Source organism: Dendrobates tinctorius, unplaced genomic scaffold, assembly GCF_039654945.1.
Source record: "Dendrobates tinctorius isolate UK_male_01 unplaced genomic scaffold, ASM3965494v1 ptg000236l, whole genome shotgun sequence".
Taxonomy (NCBI): Eukaryota; Metazoa; Chordata; class Amphibia; order Anura; family Dendrobatidae; genus Dendrobates; species Dendrobates tinctorius.
In genome coordinates this window covers 346,094-368,862 of record NW_027361903.1, presented here as the reverse complement: position 1 = coordinate 368,862, position 22,769 = coordinate 346,094, and the positions used below count along the sequence as shown (strand labels likewise).

General features: G+C 54.5%; 3 protein-coding genes across 9 annotated transcripts in view; 2 read left to right on the top strand and 1 right to left on the bottom strand.

The window, feature by feature from the left end:
• ENO4 (enolase 4) overlaps window positions 1-6,679 on the top strand; it is a 63,224-nt gene extending 56,545 nt beyond the window's left edge. For 3 of the 4 annotated variants that reach the window (XM_073556570.1, XM_073556568.1, XM_073556569.1), the window contains 3 exons: window positions 766-833; window positions 4,417-4,534; window positions 4,701-6,679. In XM_073556570.1, the coding sequence (XP_073412671.1) occupies window positions 766-833; window positions 4,417-4,534; window positions 4,701-4,777 (263 nt within the window). In that variant the 3' untranslated portion in view covers window positions 4,778-6,679. Of the gene's footprint in view, window positions 1-765; window positions 834-4,416; window positions 4,535-4,700 lie in introns of those variants that run through there. The other variant, XR_012222697.1, reaches the window with a different exon arrangement.
• Window positions 6,680-10,029: 3,350 nt separating this feature from the next.
• The window catches only part of SHTN1 (shootin 1), a 105,492-nt gene continuing 92,752 nt past the window's right edge, over window positions 10,030-22,769 (bottom strand). For all 4 annotated transcript variants that reach the window (XM_073556565.1, XM_073556564.1, XM_073556566.1 and 1 more), the window contains one exon: window positions 10,030-13,086. In XM_073556565.1, coding sequence (XP_073412666.1) covers window positions 12,930-13,086 — 157 coding nt within the window. In that variant the 3' untranslated portion in view covers window positions 10,030-12,929. The remainder of the gene's footprint in view (window positions 13,087-22,769) is intronic.
• LOC141060360 (uncharacterized) lies at window positions 13,080-17,531 on the top strand. Its single transcript, XM_073556563.1, has one exon. The coding sequence runs from the start codon at window positions 13,591-13,593 to the stop codon at window positions 15,547-15,549; it is 1,959 nt and encodes a 652-aa protein (XP_073412664.1). The 5' UTR covers window positions 13,080-13,590; the 3' UTR covers window positions 15,550-17,531.

Below are 22,769 nucleotides of genomic sequence, written 5' to 3'. Positions count from 1 at the left end.
GGTCGCTACCTCCTAGGGTCCCAGCCACTTTTACCTCCTCAACCATTTCCTCCCTGTTTATAAGGATTAGATCCAAGGTAGCAGTTCCCCTTGTTTTCTCCCTTACCTTTTGGAAGATAAAGTTGTCAGCAAGAGAGGATAAGAATTTCCTTGACCTGTAGAGTGCTGACCGCTGAGCCCCCATGCTGCCCTATATACAATACAGTGCTGACCGCTGAGCCCCCATGCTGCCCTATATACAGTACAGTGATGACCACTCAGCCCCCGTGCTGCCCTATATACAGTACAGTGCTGACCGCTGAGCCCCCATGCTGCCCTATATACAGTATAGTTCTGACCGTTGAGCCCCCATGCTGCCCTATATACAGTATAGTGCTGACCGCTCAGCCCCCATGCTGCCCTATATACAGTACAGTGCTGACCGCTGAGCCCCCATGCTGCCCTATATACAGTACAGTGCTGACCACTCAGCCCCCATGCTGCCCTATATACAGTACAGTGCTGACCGCTGAGCCCCCATGCTGCCCTATATACAGTACAGTGCTGACCGCTGAGCCCCCATGCTGCCCTATATACAGTACAGTGCTGACCGCTGAGCCCCCATGCTGCCCTATATACAGTACAGTGCTGACCGCTGAGCCCCCATGCTGCCCTATATACAGTACAGTGCTGACCACTCAACCCCTGTGCGGCTGCTATGCGGATTACGCCTTTCCTCCACTGCGGTGGTCCCGTCTGACCCCATACTTCTCTTTCCTCTTCCAGGAGAGGGGCTGGTGACCGTGCTGGGCTGCTCGTCTGAGGAGTGTGCGGAGGATGGTGTCGTGGATCTGGTATGCGTCCTGTTATTACCTTCCTTCTCCACAGGAGGCGGGGCCAGACAACCCAACCTGATCACACAGGAGGTGGGGCCAGATACCCCACCCTGATCTCACAGGAGGCGGGGCCAGACAACCCAACCTGATCACACAGGAGGTGGGGCCAGATACTCCACCCTGATCACACAGGAGGCGGGGATAGACAACCCAACCTGATCACACAGGAGGCGGGGCCAGACAACCCAACCTGATCACACAGGAGGTGGGGCCAGATACCCCACCCTGATCACACAGGAGGCGGGGATAGACAACCCAACCTGATCACACAGGAGGCGGGGCCAGACAGCCCAACCTGATCACACAGGAGGCGGGGCCAGATACCCCACCCTGATCACACAGGAGGCAGAGCCAGACACCCCACCCTGATCACACAGGAGGCGGGGATAGACAACCCAACCTGATCACACAGGAGGCGGGGCCAGACAACCCAACCTTTTCACACAGGAGGCGGGGCCAGACAACCCACCCTGATCACACAGGAGGCAGGGCCAGACACCCCACCCTGATCACACAGGAGGCGGGGCCAGACACCCTACCCTGATCACACAGGAGGCGGGGCCAGACAACCCAACCTGATCACACAGGAGGCGGGGCTAGATACCCCACCCTGATCACACAGGCGGGGCCAGACACCCCACCCTGATCACACAGGAGGCAGGGCCAGACACCCCACCCTGATCACACAGGAGGCAGAGCCAGACACCCCACCCTGATCACACAGGAGGCGGGGATAGACAACCCAACCTGATCACACAGGAGGCGGGGCCAGACAACCCAACCTTTTCACACAGGAGGCGGGGCCAGACAACCCACCCTGATCACACAGGAGGCAGGGCCAGACACCCCACCCTGATCACACAGGAGGCGGGGCCAGACAACCCAACCTGATCACACAGGAGGCGGGGCCAGACACCCTACCCTGATCACACAGGAGGCGGGGCCAGACAACCCAACCTGATCACACAGGAGGCGGGGCCAGACAACCCAACCTGATCACACAGGAGGCGGGGCTAGATACCCCACCCTGATCACACAGGCGGGGCCAGACACCCCACCCTGATCACACAGGAGGCGGGTCCAGACACATCACCCCAATCACAGGAGGCGAGTCCAGACACATTACCCCGATCACACAGGAGGCAGGGCCAGACAACCCACCCTGATCACACGGGAGGCGGGGCCTGAAACCCCACCCTGATCACACAGGAGGCGGGGCCAGACACATCACCCCGATCACACAGGAGGCGGGGACAGACAACCCACCCTGATCACACAGGAAGCGGGTCCTGAAACCCCACCCTGATCACATGGGAGGCGGGGCCAGACAACCCAACCTGATCACACAGGAGGCAGAGCCAGACACATCACCCCGATCACACAGGAGGCGGGGACAGACAACCCACCCTGATCACACAGGAGGCGGGGCCCGACACCCCACCCTGATCACACAGGAGGTGGGGCCAGACACATCATCCCGATCACACAGGAGGCGGGGCCAGACAACCCAACCTGATCACACAGGAGGCGGGGCCAGACATCCCACCCTGATCACACAGGAGGCGGGGCCAGACAACCCACCCTGATCACACAGGAGGCAGGGCCAGACAACCCATCCTGATCACACAGGAGGCGGGGCAAGACAACCCATCCTGATCACACTGAAAGCTGGGCCTGAAACCCCACCCTGATCACACAGGAGGCGGGGCCTGACACCCCACCCTGATCACACAGGAGGCGGGGCCAGACATCCCACCCTGATCACACAGGAGGGAGGGCCAGACACCCCACCCTGATCACACAGGAGGCGGGGCAAGACACCACCCTGATCACACAGGAGGCGGGGCCCAACACCCCACCCTGATCACACAGGAGGTGGGGCCAGACACATCATCCTGATCACACAGGAGGCGGGGCCAGACAACCCAACCTGATCACACAGGAGGCGGGGCCAGACAACCCAACCTGATCACACAGGAGGCGGGGCCAGACATCCCACCCTGATCACAGGAGGCGGGGCCAGACAACCCACCCTGATCACACAGGAGGCAGGGCCAGACAGCCCATCCTGATCACACTGGAATCTGGGCCTGAAACCCCACCCTGATCACATGGGAGGCGGGGCCTGACACCCCACCCTGACCACACGGGAGGCGGGGCCAGACATCCCACCCTGATCACACAGGAGTCAGGGCCAGACACCCCACCCTGATCACACAGGAGGCGGGGCAAGACACCCCACCCTGATCACACAGGAGGCGGGGCCAGACACCCCACCCTGATCACACAGGAAGCAGGGCCTAAAACCCCACTCTGATCACATGGGAGGCGGGGCCTGAAACCCCACCCCGATCACACGGGAAGCGGGGCCTGAAACCCCACCTTGATCACACAGGAGGCGGGTCCAAGCACATCACCCTGATCACACAGGAGGCAGGGCCAGACAACCCACCCCGATCATACAGGAAGCCGGGCCTGAAACCCCACCCAGATCATATAGGAGGTGGGGCCAGACACACACCCCTGATCACACAGGAGGCAGGGCCCGACACCCCACTCATCACACAGGAGGCAGAGCCAGACACATCACCCCGATCACACTGGAGGCAGGGCCAGACACCCCACCCTGACCACACAGGAGGCGGGGCCCGACACCCCACCCTGATCACACAGGAGGCGGGGCCCGACACCCCACTCATCACACAGGAGGCAGAGCCAGACACATCACCCCGATCACACTGGAGGCAGGGCCAGACACCCCACCCTGACCACACAGGAGGCGGGGCCAGACACCCCACCCTGATCACACAGGAGGTGGGGCCAGACACCCACCCTGATCACACAGGAGGCAGGGCCAGACACCCCACCCTGACCACACAGGAGGCGGGGCCAGACACCCCACCCTGATCACACAGGAGGTGGGGCCAGACACCCCACCCTGATCACACAGGAGGTGGGGCCAGACACCCCACCCTGATCACACAGGAGGTGGGGCCAGACACCCCACCCTGATCATACAGGAGGCGGGGCCCGAGACCCCATCCTGATCACACAGGAGGCAAGGCCAGACACCCCACCCTGACCACACAGGAGTCGGGGCCAGACACCCCACCCTGATCACACAGGAGGCGGGGCCAGACACCCCACTCTGATCATACAGGAGACGGGGCCAGACACCCCACCCTGATCATACAGGAGGCGGGGCCAGGCACCCCACCCTGATCACACAGGAGGCAGGGCCAGACACATCATCCCGATCACATAGGAGGCGGGGACAGATAACCCACCCTTATCACACAGGAGGCGGGGCCAGACACCCACCCTGATCACACAGGAGGCAGGGCCATACACATCATCCCGATCACATAGGAGACGGGGACAGATAACCCACCCTTATCACACTGGAGGCGGGGCCAGACACCCACCCTGATCACACAGGAGGCAGGGCCAGACACATCATCCCGATCACATAGGAGGCGGGGACAGATAACCCACCCCGATCACAAGGGCACCCTAATCCCTGATTTTTCTGACTCCGCAGGCCGTGGGTCTTGGTGTGAGGTTCATGAAGCTGGGTGGTCTGCTGCGTGGCGAGAGGACAGCCAAATACAACAGACTGTTGGCTATAGAGGAAGATCTCACCCGCAGCGGCACACTAGGTAATAAGTCTGCCATATTGTAAAGTGTCATCAAATCGCCCCAATTCCTCAAAGACCCCCAATAAGCAGCTAATCGCAGTCCAGGAAAGTGGTCTGCATGACTCTGGGGACCTGGGTAGTCTGTGTGAGTCGAGGTTTCCAACTTTTTCCCCATTGTCTTGTTCAGGTCGGCAGGAGCAATTTAAATTTCCCGCTCTCTGGAACGACCCAGGAATCCTGAAGTGTCCGGAGGAGTCCACCTAAAATAGGAAAAACTGCAGACAATGAAGATCGTCGGGGCACAGGGTGAGGGGAGGCGATGGTACGAGCGGGGCACATGATGGGGGAGGTGATGGTGCAAGCGGGGCACAGGGTGGGTGGAGGCGATGGTGCGAGCGGGGTACAGGGTGGAAGGAGGCGATGGCATGAGCAGGGCCCATGATGTGGGGTGGTGACAGTGCGAGCGGTGCACAGGGTGGGGAGAGGCGACGGTGCGAGCGGGGCACAGGGTGGAAGGAGGCGATGGTACGAGCGGGGCACAGGGTGGGGGGAGGTGACAGCACGAGTAATGTCCAGGATAAAGGGAAGGGAAATCACCCACCAACATGAGAGGATGGAGCGACCCCCTTATAACGCCCCAATCCTCCTCTTCTGATCACATTTCTCTGTGTAATTAAATTCTTTGCTGATGGCATCCAGTGACTCCTGACTTGTCAGCTGCAAAGAAACCATCAATGTCCACACATCCAGCGCTGTGTGCAAACCGAAGGCATCGCCACTGCAGACCGGACTCGATGGATAGGAATCAGGAGAGATTGGTGCCGCAGGCCGGACTCGATGGATAGGAATCAGGAGAGATCGGTGCCGCAGGCCGGACTCGATGGGTGGGGATCAGAAGAGATCGGTGCCGCAGGCCGGACTCGATGGGTGGGGATCAGAAGAGATCGGTGCTGCAGGCTGGAGGCAATGGGTGGGGATCAGAAGAGATCGGTGCTGCAGGCCGGACTCGATGGGTGGGGATCAGAAGAGATCGGTGCTGCAGGCCGGACTCGATGGGTGGGGATCAGAAGAGATCGGTGCTGCAGGCCGGAGGCGATGGGTGGGGATCAGAAGAGATCGGTGCTGCAGGCCGGAGGCGATGGGTGGGGATCAGAAGAGATCGGTGCCGCAGGCCGGAGGCGATGGGTGGGGATCAGAAGAGATCAATGCTGCAGGCCGTAGGCGATGGGTGGGGATCAGAAGAGATCGGTGCCGCAGGCCGGACTCGATGGGTGGGGATCAGAAGAGATCGGTGCTGCAGGCCGGAGGCGATGGGTGGGGATCAGAAGAGATCGATGCTGCAGGCCGGAGGCGATGGGTGGGGATCGGGAGGAATCGTTGCTGCAGGTTGGACTTAATGGGTGGGGATTAGGAAGGTTCGTCGCTGTAGGCTGGACTTGATGGGTGAGGAGGGATCGTCGCCAGGCTCAGACTGGCCGATAGGGGAACAGGGGAATCCCCCGGTGGGCCCCTGTGCAGACACATGCGCCCAACCCCACTATATGGGCAGTACTTGGCATAAATTAAATGATTTACTCTGTACAGAAAGCAGCAGCATCTCATCATTCATTAACCAAACTACCTAGTGTATTATTATTTAGAGACAGGTAAATTTGTGAATGAGGGTCGTGTAATATTTGTATGCAGGTTAAAATTGGGCCCCCCCCAGAGTCATTGTTACTGGTGAACCCATGGCACCCCAGTCCGACACCGATCGTCGCTGTAGGCTGGACTCGATGGGTGGGGACAGTGGCGGATCTTAATAGGGGCGGTCGCCCCGGGCCCAAGGTTTTTTGGGGGCCCAGGGGCAGGGGCGGGCTGGGCCGAGTGTCAGAGGCAAATGCCCCCCGGGCCGCTCCCCCAGCACCTGTACAGTGCCGGCCGTGCCCTGTGCTGTGACGCCGCCGGCAGCAGACAGCCGCCCGCGTCACATTCTATGAGGCCGGGGCCGGGAGCTGTGCACGGCCGTCACCTTGACGGCTGCTCAGCTCCGGCTCCCTCCAGCTGTACTTCCGGGTCAGATGTCGGGCGTGCGCGATGACGTCATCGTGCACACGCCGACATGTCCCGGAGGATGCTGAAAGCAGAGGCGCTGCTGGGGAGCGAGCCGGCTGTGAGGTAAGTATGGGGAACTTTTTTTATTTTTTTTTATTTATAAAATGAATTAAAAGGGGGAGGGGGTGAGTGGGGGCTGTACACAATGAAGGGGGGGTGACTGGGGCCTGTATATGATGACGGGGGGGGTGACTGGGGGCTGTATATGATGAAGGGGGGTGAGTGGGGCTACACAGGATGAAGGGGGTGAGTGGAGGCTTCACAGGATGAAGGGGGGATGAGTGGGGGCTTCACAGGATGAAGGGGGATGAGTGGGGGCTTCACATGATGAAGGGGGGTGAGTGGGGCTACACAGGATGAAGGGGGTTGAGTGGGGTTGTACAGGATGAAGGGGGGTGACTGGGGTTGTACAGGATGAAGGGGGGTGACTGGGGTTGTACAGGATGAAGGGGGTGAGTGGGGGCTTCACAGGATTAAGGGGGGATGAGTGGGGGCTTCACATGATGAAGGGCGGTGAGTGGGGCTGCATATGATGAAGGGGGGGTGAGTGGGGCTGAACATGATGAAGTGGGGGATAAGGGGAACTGCACATGATGAATTAAGGGGTAAGTGGGACTGCACATGATGAATTGGGGGTAAGGGGGACTGCACATGATGAATTGGGGGTAAGGGGGACTGCACATGATGAATTGGGGGTAAGGGGGACTGCACATGATGTGGGGGTAAAATTAACTGCACATGATGGGGGAGTGGGGCTGCACATGAAGTTGGGGGGGAAGGGGACTGCACATGATGAAATGGAAGGGGGGATAAGGGGCTGCAAATGATGAAGCGGCACTGCAGATGAAGTGAGTGGGTGATAGGGGACTGCAATGGATGAAGTAAGGGGACTTCAAATTAAAGTGGGGACATTAAAGTGGATCCCCTATGGCCAGGATCACGTTGGGCGATTTTGTGCGTATTGGCCGTAGGCCTACAGCTTATGTGCAACGTCTTTTTAGGCCATGTCCACACGTGGTGGAATGGTGGCTGGTTTTCCGTATGGACCTGCAGCAAACCAAGTGCTGCGGTCCGTACGGCTGTCAATTCCCGCACGGGGACCGCAGCGCTCAGGTGGGAAGGGGGGTACAGGGGCCCAGGTTTTATGAACAGCCCCGGGCCCATAGTCCACTTAATCCGCCTCTGGGTGGGGATCAGAAGAGATCATCGCTGCAGGCAGGACTTGTTGGGTGAGGAGGGATTGTGGCTGCAGGCAGGACTTGATGGGAGGGATCATTTCTGCAGGCCGGACTCAATGGATGGGGATCATTGATGCAGGCTAGACTCTATGGGTGGGGATCGGGAGGGATCAGGGCTGCAGACTGGACCCGATGGGTGGGAATGGGGAGGGATCAGGGCTGCAGGCTAGACTCTATAGGTGGGGATCGGGAGGGATCAGGGCTGCAGGCTGGACTCTATGGGTGGGGGGATCGGGAGGGATCAGGGCTGCAGGCTGGACTCTATGGGTGGGGGGATCGGGAGAGATCAGGGCTGCAGGCTGGACTCTATGGGTGGGGGGATCGGGAGGGATCAGGGCTGCAGGCTGGACTCTATGGGTGGGGGGATCGGGAGGGATCAGGGCTGCAGGCTGGACTCTATGGGTGGGGATCGGGAGGGATCAGGGCTGCAGGCTGGACTCTATGGGTGGGGATCGGGAGGGATCAGGGCTGCAGTCTGGACTCTATGGGTAGGGATCGGGAGGGATCAGGGCTGCAGGCTGGACTCTGGATAGGGATCGGGAGGGATCAGGGCTGCAGGCTGGACTCTGGGTGGGGATCGGGAGGGATCAGGGCTGCAGGCTGGACTCTATGGATGGGGATCGGGAGGGATCAGGGCTGCAGGCTGGACTCTGGGTACGGATCGGGAGGGATCAGGGCTGCAGGCTGGACTCTATGGGTAGGGATCGGGAGGGATCAGGGCTGCAGGCTGGACTCTATGGGTGGGAATGGGGAGAGATCAGGGCTGCAGGCTGGACTCTATGGGTAGGGATCAGGGCTGCAGGCTGGACTCTATGGGTAGGGATCGGGAGGGATCAGGGCTGCAGGCTGGACTCTATGGGTAGGGATCGGGAGGGATCAGGGCTGCAGGCTGGACTCTATGGGTGGGAATGGGGAGAGATCAGGGCTGCAGGCTGGACTCTATGGGTAGGGATCGGGAGGGATCAGGGCTGCAGGCTGGACTCTATGGGTAGGGATCGGGAGGGATCAGGGCTGCAGGCTGGACTCTATGGGTAGGGATCGGGAGGGATCAGGGCTGCAGGCTGGACTCTATGGGTAGGGATCGGGAGGGATCAGGGCTGCAGGCTGGACTCTATGGGTGGGAATGGGGAGAGATCAGGGCTGCAGGCTGGACTCTATGGGTAGGGATCGGGAGGGATCAGGGCTGCAGGCTGGACTCTATGGGTAGGGATCGGGAGGGATCAGGGCTGCAGGCTGGACTCTATGGGTAGGGATCGGGAGGGATCAGGGCTGCAGGCTGGACTCTATGGGGGGGATCGGGAGGGATCAGGGCTGCAGGCTGGACTCTATGGGGGGGATTGGGAGGGATCAGGGCTGCAGGATGGACTCTATGGGTGGGGATCGGGAGGGATCAGGGCTGCAGGCTGGACTCTATGGGTGGGGATCGGGAGGGATCAGGGCTGCAGGCTGGACTCTATGGGTAGGGATCGGGAGGGATCAGGGCTGCAGGCTGGACTCTATGGGTAGGGATCGGGAGGGATCAGGGCTGCAGGCTGGACTCTATGGGTGGGGATCGGGAGGGATCAGGGCTGCAGGCTGGACTCTATGGGTAGGGATCGGGAGGGATCAGGGCTGCAGGCTGGACTCTATGGGTGGGAATGGGGAGAGATCAGGGCTGCAGGCTGGACTCTATGGGTAGGGATCGGGAGGGATCAGGGCTGCAGGCTGGACTCTGGGTAGGGATCGGGAGGGATCAGGGCTGCAGGCTGGACTCTATGGGTAGGGATCGGGAGGGATCAGGGCTGCAGGCTGGACTCTATGGGGGGGATCGGGAGGGATCAGGGCTGCAGGCTGGACTCTATGGGGGGGATTGGGAGGGATCAGGGCTGCAGGATGGACTCTATGGGTGGGGATCGGGAGGGATCAGGGCTGCAGGCTGGACTCTATGGGTGGGGATCGGGAGGGATCAGGGCTGCAGGCTGGACTCTATGGGTAGGGATCGGGAGGGATCAGGGCTGCAGGCTGGACTCTATGGGTAGGGATCGGGAGGGATCAGGGCTGCAGGCTGGACTCTATGGGTGGGGATCGGGAGGGATCAGGGCTGCAGGCTGGACTCTATGGGGGGGATTGGGAGGGATCAGGGCTGCAGGATGGACTCACTGCGGAGCAGCAGGGATGGTCGCTGGATACAGACACTAGGACACGTTTATCTTCCACACTTTATTCTCAGTGATTGACGTCCATAAATCAGCAAATATTCACACATTAGAAAGAATCAGATGTGTGGGTCATCACTGCTGCTTCTGGGAACCCCGGCACTGCTTCCTTGGGGGTGACCTGCAATAAACCCCCCACGCACTGGTGCAGAGCCAAATAGTGCAAGGTATAGCAACACCCTGAGCTGTAGAGCAGCGCAGCCCCATAGTGCAATTTATTATAAAGCTATGAACGCTGGAGCTGCGCGGTGTGAACACCCCCCCAAAAATGTCAGAACTACAATGCATGCAGTGCAACGTCAGAGCCGAAAAAAGCCAACTATACTAACGGTGCAAGGCAGCGCCATGGCATCGCCCGCAGCGGGTCACCTGCAGAGGTGAGTAGGCGGCAGTGGAAGAGCCAAGAAAACCACTAGTGTAAAGATGGAATGAAGACCCCGGGGGGTTCGTGTAGAGCTTCCCACTAGTCCTCACCCCTGCACATGATACCATATAATGTGACCTGTAAACTCTGAGCGCTGCCCACGGATATGCACGCTCCACCGTTGTGCATCGTTCAGGCGCCGTCAGCTTCACCTACAGAGCAGAGCTGTGATTAGCTCCAGGCGCTGCTGAGGGCCGTCTGCCAGTCTCTGCACCGCTGCTGAGGGCCGTCTGCCAGTCTCTGCACCGCTGCTGAGGGCCGTCTGCCAGTCTCTGCACCGCAACGGTTCCTGGAGATGAAGGCGACATCAGCCCTTCACCTGGAGAATAATCAGGAACGTCAGTGCGTTCACACAACACTATGGCGGGTAAGACCCGGCCCAGTGTACAAATGCCTCGACCGCAGAGACTCTCTGCCCATATTCGAGTTATCAGACGTCTACCCAGAGAGATTAGGATTATCTAGTCGAGAAAAAAGACGACTGAGGGGCGATCTAATAACCATGTATAATATATAAGGGGACAATACAAATATCTCTCCGAGGATCTGTTTATACCAAGGAAGGTGACGGTCACAAGGGGGCATTCTCTGCGTCTGGAGGGGAGAAGGTTTCTCCACCAACACAGAAGAGGATTCTTTACAGTTAGGGTGTGTGCACACGCTGCGGAGTACAGGACCATTATTCCCTATGGGAATTTTCAGCACGGATTATCTGTGGTTTCTAAACCACAGGAAGACTTGACATGTCAATTCTTTCTGCTGATTCCGCAGTGGTTTCCCATCTCCTCCATTGTGGAGATGGTGAAACCGCAGGATAATCCGCACGGATGAATCTGGAGCAGATTCCGCAGCGTGTGCACGTACCCTAAGGCCGGGGTCACACTGGCGAGGAATACGGAAGAGTGAGAGGCGCTAAAAGCACGCATTACACACGGACCAATGATTCTCTATGGGGTCCCTCGCACCAGCCGTATATTTCTCATCTGTATTCTATGCTCCGTGCCAATCGCAGCATGCTGGGACTGTCAGCGTACTACGGGCGTAATACGCCAATGCAAGTCTATGGGAGCGCAAAAAATACGGATTACACACGGAACACACGTGTGACCTGCGAGAAATACGCACCCGGTGTCTTTTAGCAAAGGCGGCAATTCAGTGCGCGATACAGTAAACTCACACTGACAGGGTTAATAAAGAAACGAAAGAATATAGACACATAGAATACATATATATATATATATATATACACACACGTCACTGAGACACACATATATATATATACACACACATAGAATACATATATATATATATATATATACACACACACGTCACTGAGACACACATATATATATATATATATATATATATATACACACACATACACATTCTATGTGTCTATATCTATTCTTTGGTTTTTGTTAGAAACCCTGGCATAGGGCTCCATTATATGTCCATTTTGCAAGCCGGCGAGAAAATCTCGCCATACGGATTACATACGGATGCTTACATGCGCAAAATACGCGACCACACCTTGATTACGGATGACATACGGAGCACTGTTTAGGGGCCATTCATCCGCATTACGCATGTAAAATACTGACCGGATTTTGCGTCGGTTAGTGTGACCCCGGCCGTAGAGGAGAATCTGGAATTCCCTGCCTGAGGAGGTGGTGATGGCGAACTCAGTCGAGGGGTTCAGGAGAGGCCTGGATGTCTTCCTGGAGCGTAACAATATTGTATCTGACAGTGATTAGGTTCTTTAGAAGGACGGAGATCTGGGGATTTATTCTGACGGAATATAGGCTGAACTCGATGGACACAGGGCTTTTTTCGGCCTTGCTAACTACGTTATGTAAGAAAGTGATTAAAGTGTGTGAAAAAAGCGACTGCACTAAAATCTTGTGAATTTCTGGGTACAATGATCGGGAGAGTCCGCACCTATTGGGGAAGTTTACGTGGGACAGGTGCACCATTGATAGCGTCACCGTTCAATAGAAACGTACGGCGCCAAATAGAAGCCACGGTTCTGACCAGCTTGTGAATCTCCTCATCTGAAGACTTCACTGAATCTTCCATTTACACCAGAACTTTACTGCAGCCGATGGTCCACACCGGTCACATGAAGGGCTTGAGAGTATTTGATAAAAGGATCAGAAAACTAAAACTGCCCAGAAAGGTTTTCTTTCTGGAAACAACTCAAGGCTGCTGGTAAAAATAGTTTTCACCTTTGAGTTATGGATGAATCTTATGTGGACACTGGTTTTGTGAATTTGCCTCCGATATTAAGGCTTCTGGTAAATTCTGCAGACAAGAGAAGTTAGGGTCACACGCATCAAAGTGTAGTAAACCAGTAACCGGCAGCGTCCAGTGGTGGCACTGGTGGATGAAGGCTATTGTGCTTGTCTGCCCGTTACTGCATGTGGAGGCTCCATCGCGGCAGAGGTGATGAGGACAGTCTGTTCTTATTAGCAGTGAGAACTGTCCGCGTCCTTCCCTCTCTTATCGGGAGCGCCCACGTTCTCGGTGGTGCAAGAGTTGCCTTCTACCATTGGCTGGAGGTTCAAGGAGCTTTGTGCCTCGTCTGAAGTCTTTCCATCTGCATATCCCAGAGTCTCTGCGGAGCTGTGGAGAAAGACCAGAACTGTTACCAATAGGTCCCACCACAACCTATAACCATATAGGACAGGAGGGCTCCCCATCCAGTGAGAACGAGGGGGCAGGGTACCCACTGTCGACACAGTGAAGCATGGGAAGAATCTGAGCGCCCTGCTTTTCCCCACTTCATTACTATGGAAGGAAAGCGGCTGCACCAGTGCAGAATGATATACAGCATGATTAAGTATACAGCTCCTATACAGACCGAAGGCTCCATGGCAATAAACTAAAAACAAACCCTACACAGTCTGTTGAAAAGCTGTATACACCAAACGGGAAATTTAGAATCAAGCACATTTACAAGGATGCTACATTCAGGGTGGAGGGCGGGCAGAAAATGGGCGGAGAGCAAGAAATGGACAGGCAGAGGATGGGCAGGAGAACAAGAAAGGGACGGGCAGAGGATGGGAGGAGAACAAGAAAGGGACGGGCAGAGGATGGGCAGGAGAACAAGAAAGGGATCGTCAGAGGATGGGCAGGAGAACAAGAAAGGGATCGTCAGAGGATGGGAGGAGAACAAGAAAGGGACGGGCAGAGGATGGGCAGGAGAACAAGAAAGGGACGGGCAGAGGATGGGAGAACAAGAAAGGGACGGGCAGAGGATGGGCAGGAGAACAAGAAAGGGATCGTCAGAGGATGGGAGGAGAACAAGAAAGGGACGGGCAGAGGAAGGGAGGAGAACAAGAAAGGGACGGGCAGAGGATGGGAGGAGAACTAGAAAGGGACAGGCAGAGGATGGGCAGGAGAACAAGAAAGGGATCGTCAGAGGATGGGAGGAGAACAAGAAAAGGACGGGCAGAGGATGGGAGAACAAGAAAGGGACAGGCAGAGGATGGGAGGAGAACAAGAAAAGGACGAGCAGAAGATGGGAGGAGAACAAGAAAAGGACAGGCAGAGGATGGGAGAACAAGAAAAAGATGGGCAGAGGATGGGAGGAGAACAAGAAAAGGACAGGCAGAGGATGGGAGAACAAGAAAAGGACAGGCAGCGGATGGGGAAGAGAACAAGAAAAGGATGGGAGGAGAGCAAGAAAAGGACAGGCAGAGGATGGGAGGAGAACAAGAAAAGGACGAGCAGAAGATGGGAGGAGAACAAGAAAAGGACGGGCAGAGGATGGGCAGGAGAACAAGAAAGGGATCGTCAGAGGATGGGCAGGAGAACAAGAAAGGGATCGTCAGAGGATGGGAGGAGAACAAGAAAGGGACGGGCAGAGGATGGGAGGAGAACAAGAAAGGGACGGGCAGAGGATGGGAGAACAAGAAAGGGACGGGCAGAGGATGGGCAGGAGAACAAGAAAGGGATCGTCAGAGGATGGGAGGAGAACAAGAAAAGGACGGGCAGAGGAAGGGAGGAGAACAAGAAAAAGATGGGCAGAGGATGGGAGGAGAACAAGAAAAGGACAGGCAGAGGATGGGAGGAGAACAAGAAAAAGATGGGCAGAGGATGGGAGGAGAACAAGAAAAGGACAGGCAGAGGATGGGAGAACAAGAAAAGGACAGGCAGCGGATGGGGAAGAGAACAAGAAAAGGATGGGCAGAGGATGGGAGGAGAGCAAGAAAAGGACAGGCAGAGGATGGGAGGAGAACAAGAAAAGGACGAGCAGAAGATGGGAGGAGAACAAGAAAAGGACAGGCAGAGGATGGGGAAGAGAACAAGAAAAAGATGGGCAGAGGATGGGAGGAGAACAAGAAAAGGACAGGCAGAGGATGGGAGAACAAGAAAAGGACAGGCAGAGGATGGGGAAGAGAACAAGAAAAGGATGGGCAGAGGATGGGAGGAGAACAAGAAAAGGACGGGCAGAGGATGGGGAGAACAAGAAAGGGACAGTCAGAGGATGGGAGGAAAACAAGAAAAGGACAGGCAGCGGATGGGGAAGAGGACAAGAAAAGGATGGGAGGAGAACAAGAAAAAGACAGGCAGAGGATGGGAGGAGAACAAGAAAAGGACAGGCAGAGGATGGGAGGAGAACAAGAAAAGGACAGGCAGAGGATGGGAGAACAAGAAAAGGACGGGCAGAGGATGGGGAGGAGAACAAGAAAGGGACAGTCAGAGGATGGGAGGAAAACAAGAAAAGGACAGGCAGCGGATGGGGAAGAGAACAAGAAAAGGATGGGCAGAGGATGGGAGGAGAACAAGAAAAGGACAGGCAGAGGATGTGAGGAGAACAAGAAAAGGACGGGCAGAGGATGGGAGAACAAGAAAAGGACAGGCAGAGGATGGGGAAGAGAACAAGAAAAAGATGGGCAGAGGATGGGGGGAGAACAAGAAAAGGATGGGCAGAGGATGGGGGGAGAACAAGAAAAGGAGGGGCAGAGGATGGGAGGAGAACAAGAAAAGGGTGAGCAGAGAATGGGAGAAGAGCAAGAAAGGGACAGGCAGAGGATGGAAGGAGAACAAGAAAAACTACTAGCCACCATCAATTGTTTATAATAGCCGATTGGATGTCCGTTACAAGTATGCATTCAAGGGTGCGGTTTATAGAGCAAAAGGAGCTAATAAATTTTATATTTAATCTGGAGAGATAGGCAGTGTTTATAAATATATAATATATACAAGATTATACAAAATGGTCCGAACAAAACAATACGATATATACAAGTACATAAAATAAAAAGGAATAACTAAAGAAAATGACTAAACCTGACGTCATGGAATTGGTTCAGATTTATGGAGGAAAGAACGCCAGTGAAATATGGATCAATCCTACACAGCAATGTGTCTTCCTGGCATTGAACAAAGATCATGATTTGGCATTGGTGCTTTATTGGCACAAGTTACACCCACACACTTCCTCTCTGGTGACTCATAACAGGGCTGAACTTCAGAAAACTTTATGATGTATTTTAGTCTTAGAAAATTATGAGATTCCCAACTTTTACCATAACTTCACCCCTGGAGGAGATATTACCATCATCTTTCCTATCACAATGTTATCTGTTCATAGATAGGAGACAATGCATAGATATTGTCATTTATGTGGAAGATATCCATTTGGAAGCATGCCCAGCGCCGCAAAACCATGCTTTGTGTTCGCCATTTCATCCAGTTTGCGAAAATATGACTTTCCTATCATAACAGTTCATAAAACCTCACCTCAGAGTTTCTATAAAGTAGACAAAGGATTCTTTTTTAGCTGGGGCTCTTATCTCTACCGGTTGTAAATCTACCTTTCTCTGCATTCTAGCTATGACTGGCCTCACATCTGCTAGCCATTAGGATTTTCCTTAATTACCTGTTTCCAAAGGAGGTGGTCAGCTGCATAGGTTGTCTTGAGTAGTCTTTCTCTCCCCAGCTATAACTAGTTTCCTCTCTTCCTCATATGTTCAATGTGAGGTCCTACTTCAAAAGGAGTTTAAACTGTGAGCTCTCCCTTCTGGAGTTGTCTTATTGATTTTAATTTTTCTATGACTTAAGTAAGGGCTAAGGCGAGGCATCAGAAAGGCAAAGAGTGGGAAATAGAAAACAAGAAGGTGATGGGCAGACAGTTTGCAGGGGGATAGGTGGAAGAGAAAGATATGCTAAGGAAAAGCGTGGAACAGACAAGAGGAGGAGGGTGGCGGGTGACAGACTGAGAACAAGTGGGGAACGGGCAAGGGAAAAGATCCAAGGTAAATCTTGATCCATCCAATGTTGAGAACAAGAGACTTTTCTTATTCGTCTTGGAGGTAAACCATCAGCAGCTGGACTTCTTGGTGGCGTCTTGTGAATGTGTCTTTATTTCTATGGCGGGTGCTCAGCAGGGCGCAGCATTAGTGTGTGGCACAGCTCCAGAAACGTGCTGTCGAAACAATTTGAACTCTGTTTCATTTACAATAAAAATGGACAAAACCTGAAAATTGTCGTCACCTCCTCCAAAGAGTAGAAAATGAGGAATTTTACATCTGTCAGCCTAAAGTCTCCGAATAGGGAGGAGGCTGAGGGGGGTGTCAGGAGCTTTAACCAGAAACTCTGCCAACTCCAGGGTGGCTTTGTCTGAGCCAGAAGTCCTGGCACTCACATGTGCATTTACAGCTCACATTCTGCAGATCTTCCATCAGTAATGAAGATTTCACTGAGAAACAGTGAGCGGGATCATAGAGTTGGTCAGATGTGGTCATTCCTCTTCTGTACACCAGGACAATGGCTGAGATGTAAAGCGGTCAGGAAAAGACTGAAGTCTGAACACATCCCCAGGTGTGAGCTCTTCTCATGATACTCTGCAGTTACTGAGGCGTCTTCAGTTTAGTCTTATTGCTTGATCAGGTAGAGAACCAGGTACCTGACCAATGTAGAATATTCGATAACTTCACCTTCACTACAATGGAGCACGGCGGCGGCTCGGTGATGTCTACACAGGAGCACGGAGGGGGCTCGGTGAGGTCTACAGCGGAGCACGGAGGGGGCTCGGTGAGGTCTACAGAGGACCACGGAGGGGGCTCGCGAGGTCTACAGAGGAGCAAGGGGGGGGGCTCGTGAGGTCTACAGAGGAGCACGGAGGGGGCTCGTGAGGTCTACAGAGGAGCAAGGGGGGGCTCGGTGAGGTCTACAGAGGACCACGGAGGGGGCTCGGTGATGTCTACAGAGGAGCACAGAGGGGGCTCGTGAGGTCTACAGAGGAGCAAGGGGGGGCTCGGTGAGGTCTACAGAGGACCACGGAGGGGGCTCGGTGATGTCTACAGAGGAGCACAGAGGGGGCTCGGTGAGGTCTACAGAGGACCACGGAGGGGGGCTGGTGAGGTCTACAGAGGAGCAAGGGGGGGCTCGGTGAGGTCTACAGCGGATAACGACGGGGGCTCAGTGATGTCTACAGAGGAGCAAGGGGGGGGGCTCGTGAGGTCTACAGAGGAGCAAGGGGGGGCTCATGAGGTCTACAGAGGAGCAAGGCAGGGGCTCGGTGACGTCTACAGAGGAAATGGATGGACAGTCGCACTCAGAAAATAATCTTTGCAAAAAAGTCTTTAAAAAAATTTTTTTTCAATGATTTTTAATTCATGTGAGATTTTTCCAATAGATCAAATAATAAAACACCGCAAACAAAAAATAAATATTCCAAAGGTGAGTATTATTTGGTGCCATATAATACTCACCTTTGGAATATTTCTTTTTTGTTTGCGGTGTTTTATTATTTGATCTATTGGAAAAATCTCACATGAATTAAAATTTTTTCAAAGACTTTTTTTGCAAAGATTATTTATTTTCTGAGTGCGTCTGTCCATCCATTTACTACTGTCTGTGGTCTATCCACGCTCAGTCAGCACCTCTCTTTATAGCAAGAGTGCGCGTCTTTTTTCCTCTTCAGGTCTACAGAGGAGCAAGGCGGGGGCTCAGTGAGGTCTACAGAGGAGCAAGGCGGGGGCTCGGTGAGGTCTACAGAGGAGCAAGGCCGGGGCTCGGTGAGGTCTACAGAGGAGCAAGGCGGGGGCTCGGTGAGGTCTACAGAGGAGCAAGGCGGGGGCTCGGTGAGGTCTACAGAGGAGCTCGGCGGGGGCTCGGTGAGGTCTACAGAGGAGCTCGGCGGGGGCTCGGTGAGGTCTACAGAGGAGCTCGGCGGGGGCTCGGTGAGGTCTACAGAGGAGCTCGGCGGGGGCTCGGTGAGGTCTACAGAGGAGCTCGGCGGGGGCTCGGTGAGGTCTACAGAGGAGCTCGGCGGGGGCTCGGTGAGGTCTACAGAGGAGCTCGGTGAGTTCTAGAGGATAACAGCGGTGGCTCGGTGAGGTCTACAGAGGATAACGGCGGTGGCTCGGTGAGGTCTACAGAGGAGCACGGCTGGGCTCGGTGAGGTCTACAGAGGAGCACGGCAGGAATTTGGTGAGGTCTACAGTGGAGCACGGCGGGGGCTCAGTGATCACTACAGAGGAGCACGGCCGGGGGCTCGATGATGTCTACACAGGAGCACGGAGGGGGCTCGGTGAGGTCTACAGCGGAGCACGGAGGGGGCTCGGTGAGGTCTACAGAGGACCACGGAGGGGGCTCGCGAGGTCTACAGAGGAGCAAGGGGGGGGGCTCGTGAGGTCTACAGAGGAGCACGGAGGGGGCTCGTGAGGTCTACAGAGGAGCAAGGGGGGGCTCGGTGAGGTCTACAGAGGACCACGGAGGGGGCTCGGTGATGTCTACAGAGGAGCACAGAGGGGGCTCGTGAGGTCTACAGAGGAGCAAGGGGGGGCTCGGTGAGGTCTACAGAGGACCACGGAGGGGGCTCGGTGATGTCTACAGAGGAGCACAGAGGGGGCTCGGTGAGGTCTACAGAGGACCACGGAGGGGGCTGGTGAGGTCTACAGAGGAGCAAGGGGGGGCTCGGTGAGGTCTACAGCGGATAACGACGGGGGCTCAGTGATGTCTACAGAGGAGCAAGGGGGGGGCTCGTGAGGTCTACAGAGGAGCAAGGGGGGGCTCATGAGGTCTACAGAGGAGCAAGGCAGGGGCTCGGTGACGTCTACAGAGGAAATGGATGGACAGTCGCACTCAGAAAATAATCTTTGCAAAAAAGTCTTTAAAAAAATTTTTTTTCAATGATTTTTAATTCATGTGAGATTTTTCCAATAGATCAAATAATAAAACACCGCAAACAAAAAATAAATATTCCAAAGGTGAGTATTATTTGGTGCCATATAATACTCACCTTTGGAATATTTCTTTTTTGTTTGCGGTGTTTTATTATTTGATCTATTGGAAAAATCTCACATGAATTAAAATTTTTTCAAAGACTTTTTTTGCAAAGATTATTTATTTTCTGAGTGCGTCTGTCCATCCATTTACTACTGTCTGTGGTCTATCCACGCTCAGTCAGCACCTCTCTTTATAGCAAGAGTGCGCGTCTTTTTTCCTCTTCAGGTCTACAGAGGAGCAAGGCGGGGGCTCAGTGAGGTCTACAGAGGAGCAAGGCGGGGGCTCGGTGAGGTCTACAGAGGAGCAAGGCCGGGGCTCGGTGAGGTCTACAGAGGAGCAAGGCGGGGGCTCGGTGAGGTCTACAGAGGAGCAAGGCGGGGGCTCGGTGAGGTCTACAGAGGAGCAAGGCAGGGGCTCGGTGAGGTCTACAGAGGAGCAAGGCGGGGGCTCGGTGAGGTCTACAGAGGAGCTTGGCGGGGGCTCGGTGAGGTCTACAGAGGAGCTCGGCGGGGGCTCGGTGAGGTCTACAGAGGAGCTCGGTGAGTTCTAGAGGATAACAGCGGTGGCTCGGTGAGGTCTACAGAGGATAACGGCGGTGGCTCGGTGAGGTCTACAGAGGAGCACGGCGGGGGCTCGGTGAGGTCTACAGAGGAGCACGGCAGGAATTTGGTGAGGTCTACAGTGGAGCACGGCGGGGGCTCAGTGATCACTACAGAGGAGCACGGCCGGGGGCTCGATGATGTCTATAGAGAAGCACGGTGGGGGGCTCAGTGATGTCTACAGAGGAGCACGGCCGGGGGCTCGATGTCTATAGAGGAGCACGGTGGGGGGCTCAGTGATGTCTAGAGGAGCACGGCGGGGGCTCGGTGATGTCTACAGAGGAGCACGGCGGGGGGCTCGGTGAGGTCTACAGAGGAGCACGGCGGGTATTTGGTGAGGTCTACAGTGGAGCATGGCGGGGGCTCGGTGAGGACTACAGTGGAGAATGGCGGGGGCTCGGTGAGGACTACAGTGGAGCATGGCGGGGGCTCAGTGATGTCTACAGTGGAGCATGGCGGGGGCTCGGTGAGGACTACAGTGGAGAATGGCGGGGGCTCGGTGATATTCTGGGCTGAGAACCTGCAGTATGTGGCCTTCTGTGAAGGGCTGGATCTTGGGCGTAATTTGACCTTATAACAGGACAATGATTTGCAGCATTCTTCACCATCTACTAAAGCTTGGAAGGTTCTGGATCAGCCATAAGTCGCTTGTCCTGAATTCCATAGGAAATCTTTGATGGGGTGTGGAGATGGCGGCTATAGTGGAACCATGAATATTGGTGACTTTGAGGATACTTACCATTAGGACTGGGATCAGAGTCCTCAGAAATACTGTCAGAACCAGTGTGTGGAGATGCATCATATCTGCAGCAGGTCATAACAGCCAGAGAGGCTTTACTAAGTATTATGGACACTGGTCAGGAAAAGATGAATCATTCCAAAACTGCAGGAGTCGCTGATCCCTGGAATTTGTGAATTTGGAGAAACATCTTTTACTAATAAACCAATCTTATACCGGGGGGGGGGGGGGGAGGCGATTGGATAATGTATTGCTCTGGATCTGCTTCTCCTTCGTATGTTTATATCTTTCCATCATTCTGGAATACAGTGGGATGTGGGATGTAAAAGTTTCGGCACCTCTGATCAAAATTACGGTTATTGTGAACAGATCTAAAAGGCCTAAAGTTAAAGATGACGTATTTCCTATATATTTTTTCATGTTTTACATTTTAAAAATTACAAAACGGAAAGTGGGCGTTGCAAAACTTTGGCCACCCTGCATGGTTAGTACCTAGTAGCGCCCCCTTTTGCAAGTATCAAAGTTTGTAAACGCTTTTTGTAGTCATACGAGTGATGTTACATTGTTTAAATAGGTTCAAAGTTCAAAAAACGGGCGCCAAAAACTGAACTTTGAACCTATTTAAACAATGTAACGTCACTGTCTCCGAGTGTCTGTGGAATATCCTGAAGAACAGGTCATATAGACTTTGAAACGCATAGAATTAATCCACCATTTTTTTCTCCAACACGTCTGGATTTGCATTTGTTCGGCAGCGCAGATGTTATCCACAAGTCTCCGGCACACTGTTCCTGACACGGTCGTTTGCTGAGTGGATCTGCGGCAGCCGACACTTATGTGTTCTTACAAAAACAGAACCAGGTGAAAAAACATTATTTGGTTCTATCGGATAAGACCCTATTTGCGCTCCTTTTCTCCTGTAGTATTTTTCATTGGTATAATGTCGGATTACAGACACAGGAAGAGCACAAATTCCTAAATTATGAAGATCCATCGGAGTAGGTGGCGTCCTCTAATGCCAGCGAACTGGGACTTGATTGTCACGCAACAGATTCCCAATATGTCATCAAACACTAGGAACCGGCGCTGGAAAGTCTGCTGTATGTACACGGAAGATCGATAATCCCCCAGGACCCTCAATAGACACCGGGGCCTCCAATGCCCCAGGACCCATCCATAGATCGAGGCCTCCAATCCCCCAGGACCCTCCATAGACCGGGGCCTCCAATCCCCAAGGACCCTCCATAGATCGGGGCCTCCAATCCCCCAGGACCCTCCATAGAGTGCTGTCTCCAATCCACCAGAACCCTCCATAGATGTCAAACTCTAGTGGGAGTCAGTGGTCAGGAAGGGGGCAGGAGAGCAGTGGGAATCTTATCTCTTATTCATTTTCGTCTGGACTATTGTAACTCTCAACTAATCGGTCTCCCTCTTACCAAACTCTCCCCCCTCCAATCTGTCCTGAAAGCTGCAGCCAGGATCACATTCCTCACCAATCATTACACCGATGCCTCTACCTTGTGCCAGTCATTACACTGGCTACCCATCCACTCCAGAATCCAGTACAAACTTATTACCCTCACCCACAAAGCCCTCCATGGCTCAGCACCACCCTACATCTCCTCCCTTGTTTCAGTATACCACCCTACCTGCGCCCTCCGTTCTGCTGATGACCTGAGGTTAGCATCCTCAATAATCAGAACCTCCCACTCCCGTCTCCAAGACTT

Excerpts from the sequence above, each read along its gene's own strand:
- LOC141060360 (XM_073556563.1), top strand. The coding sequence starts at position 13,591 with ATGGGCAGGAGAACAAGAAAGGGATCGTCAGAGGATGGGAGGAGAACA.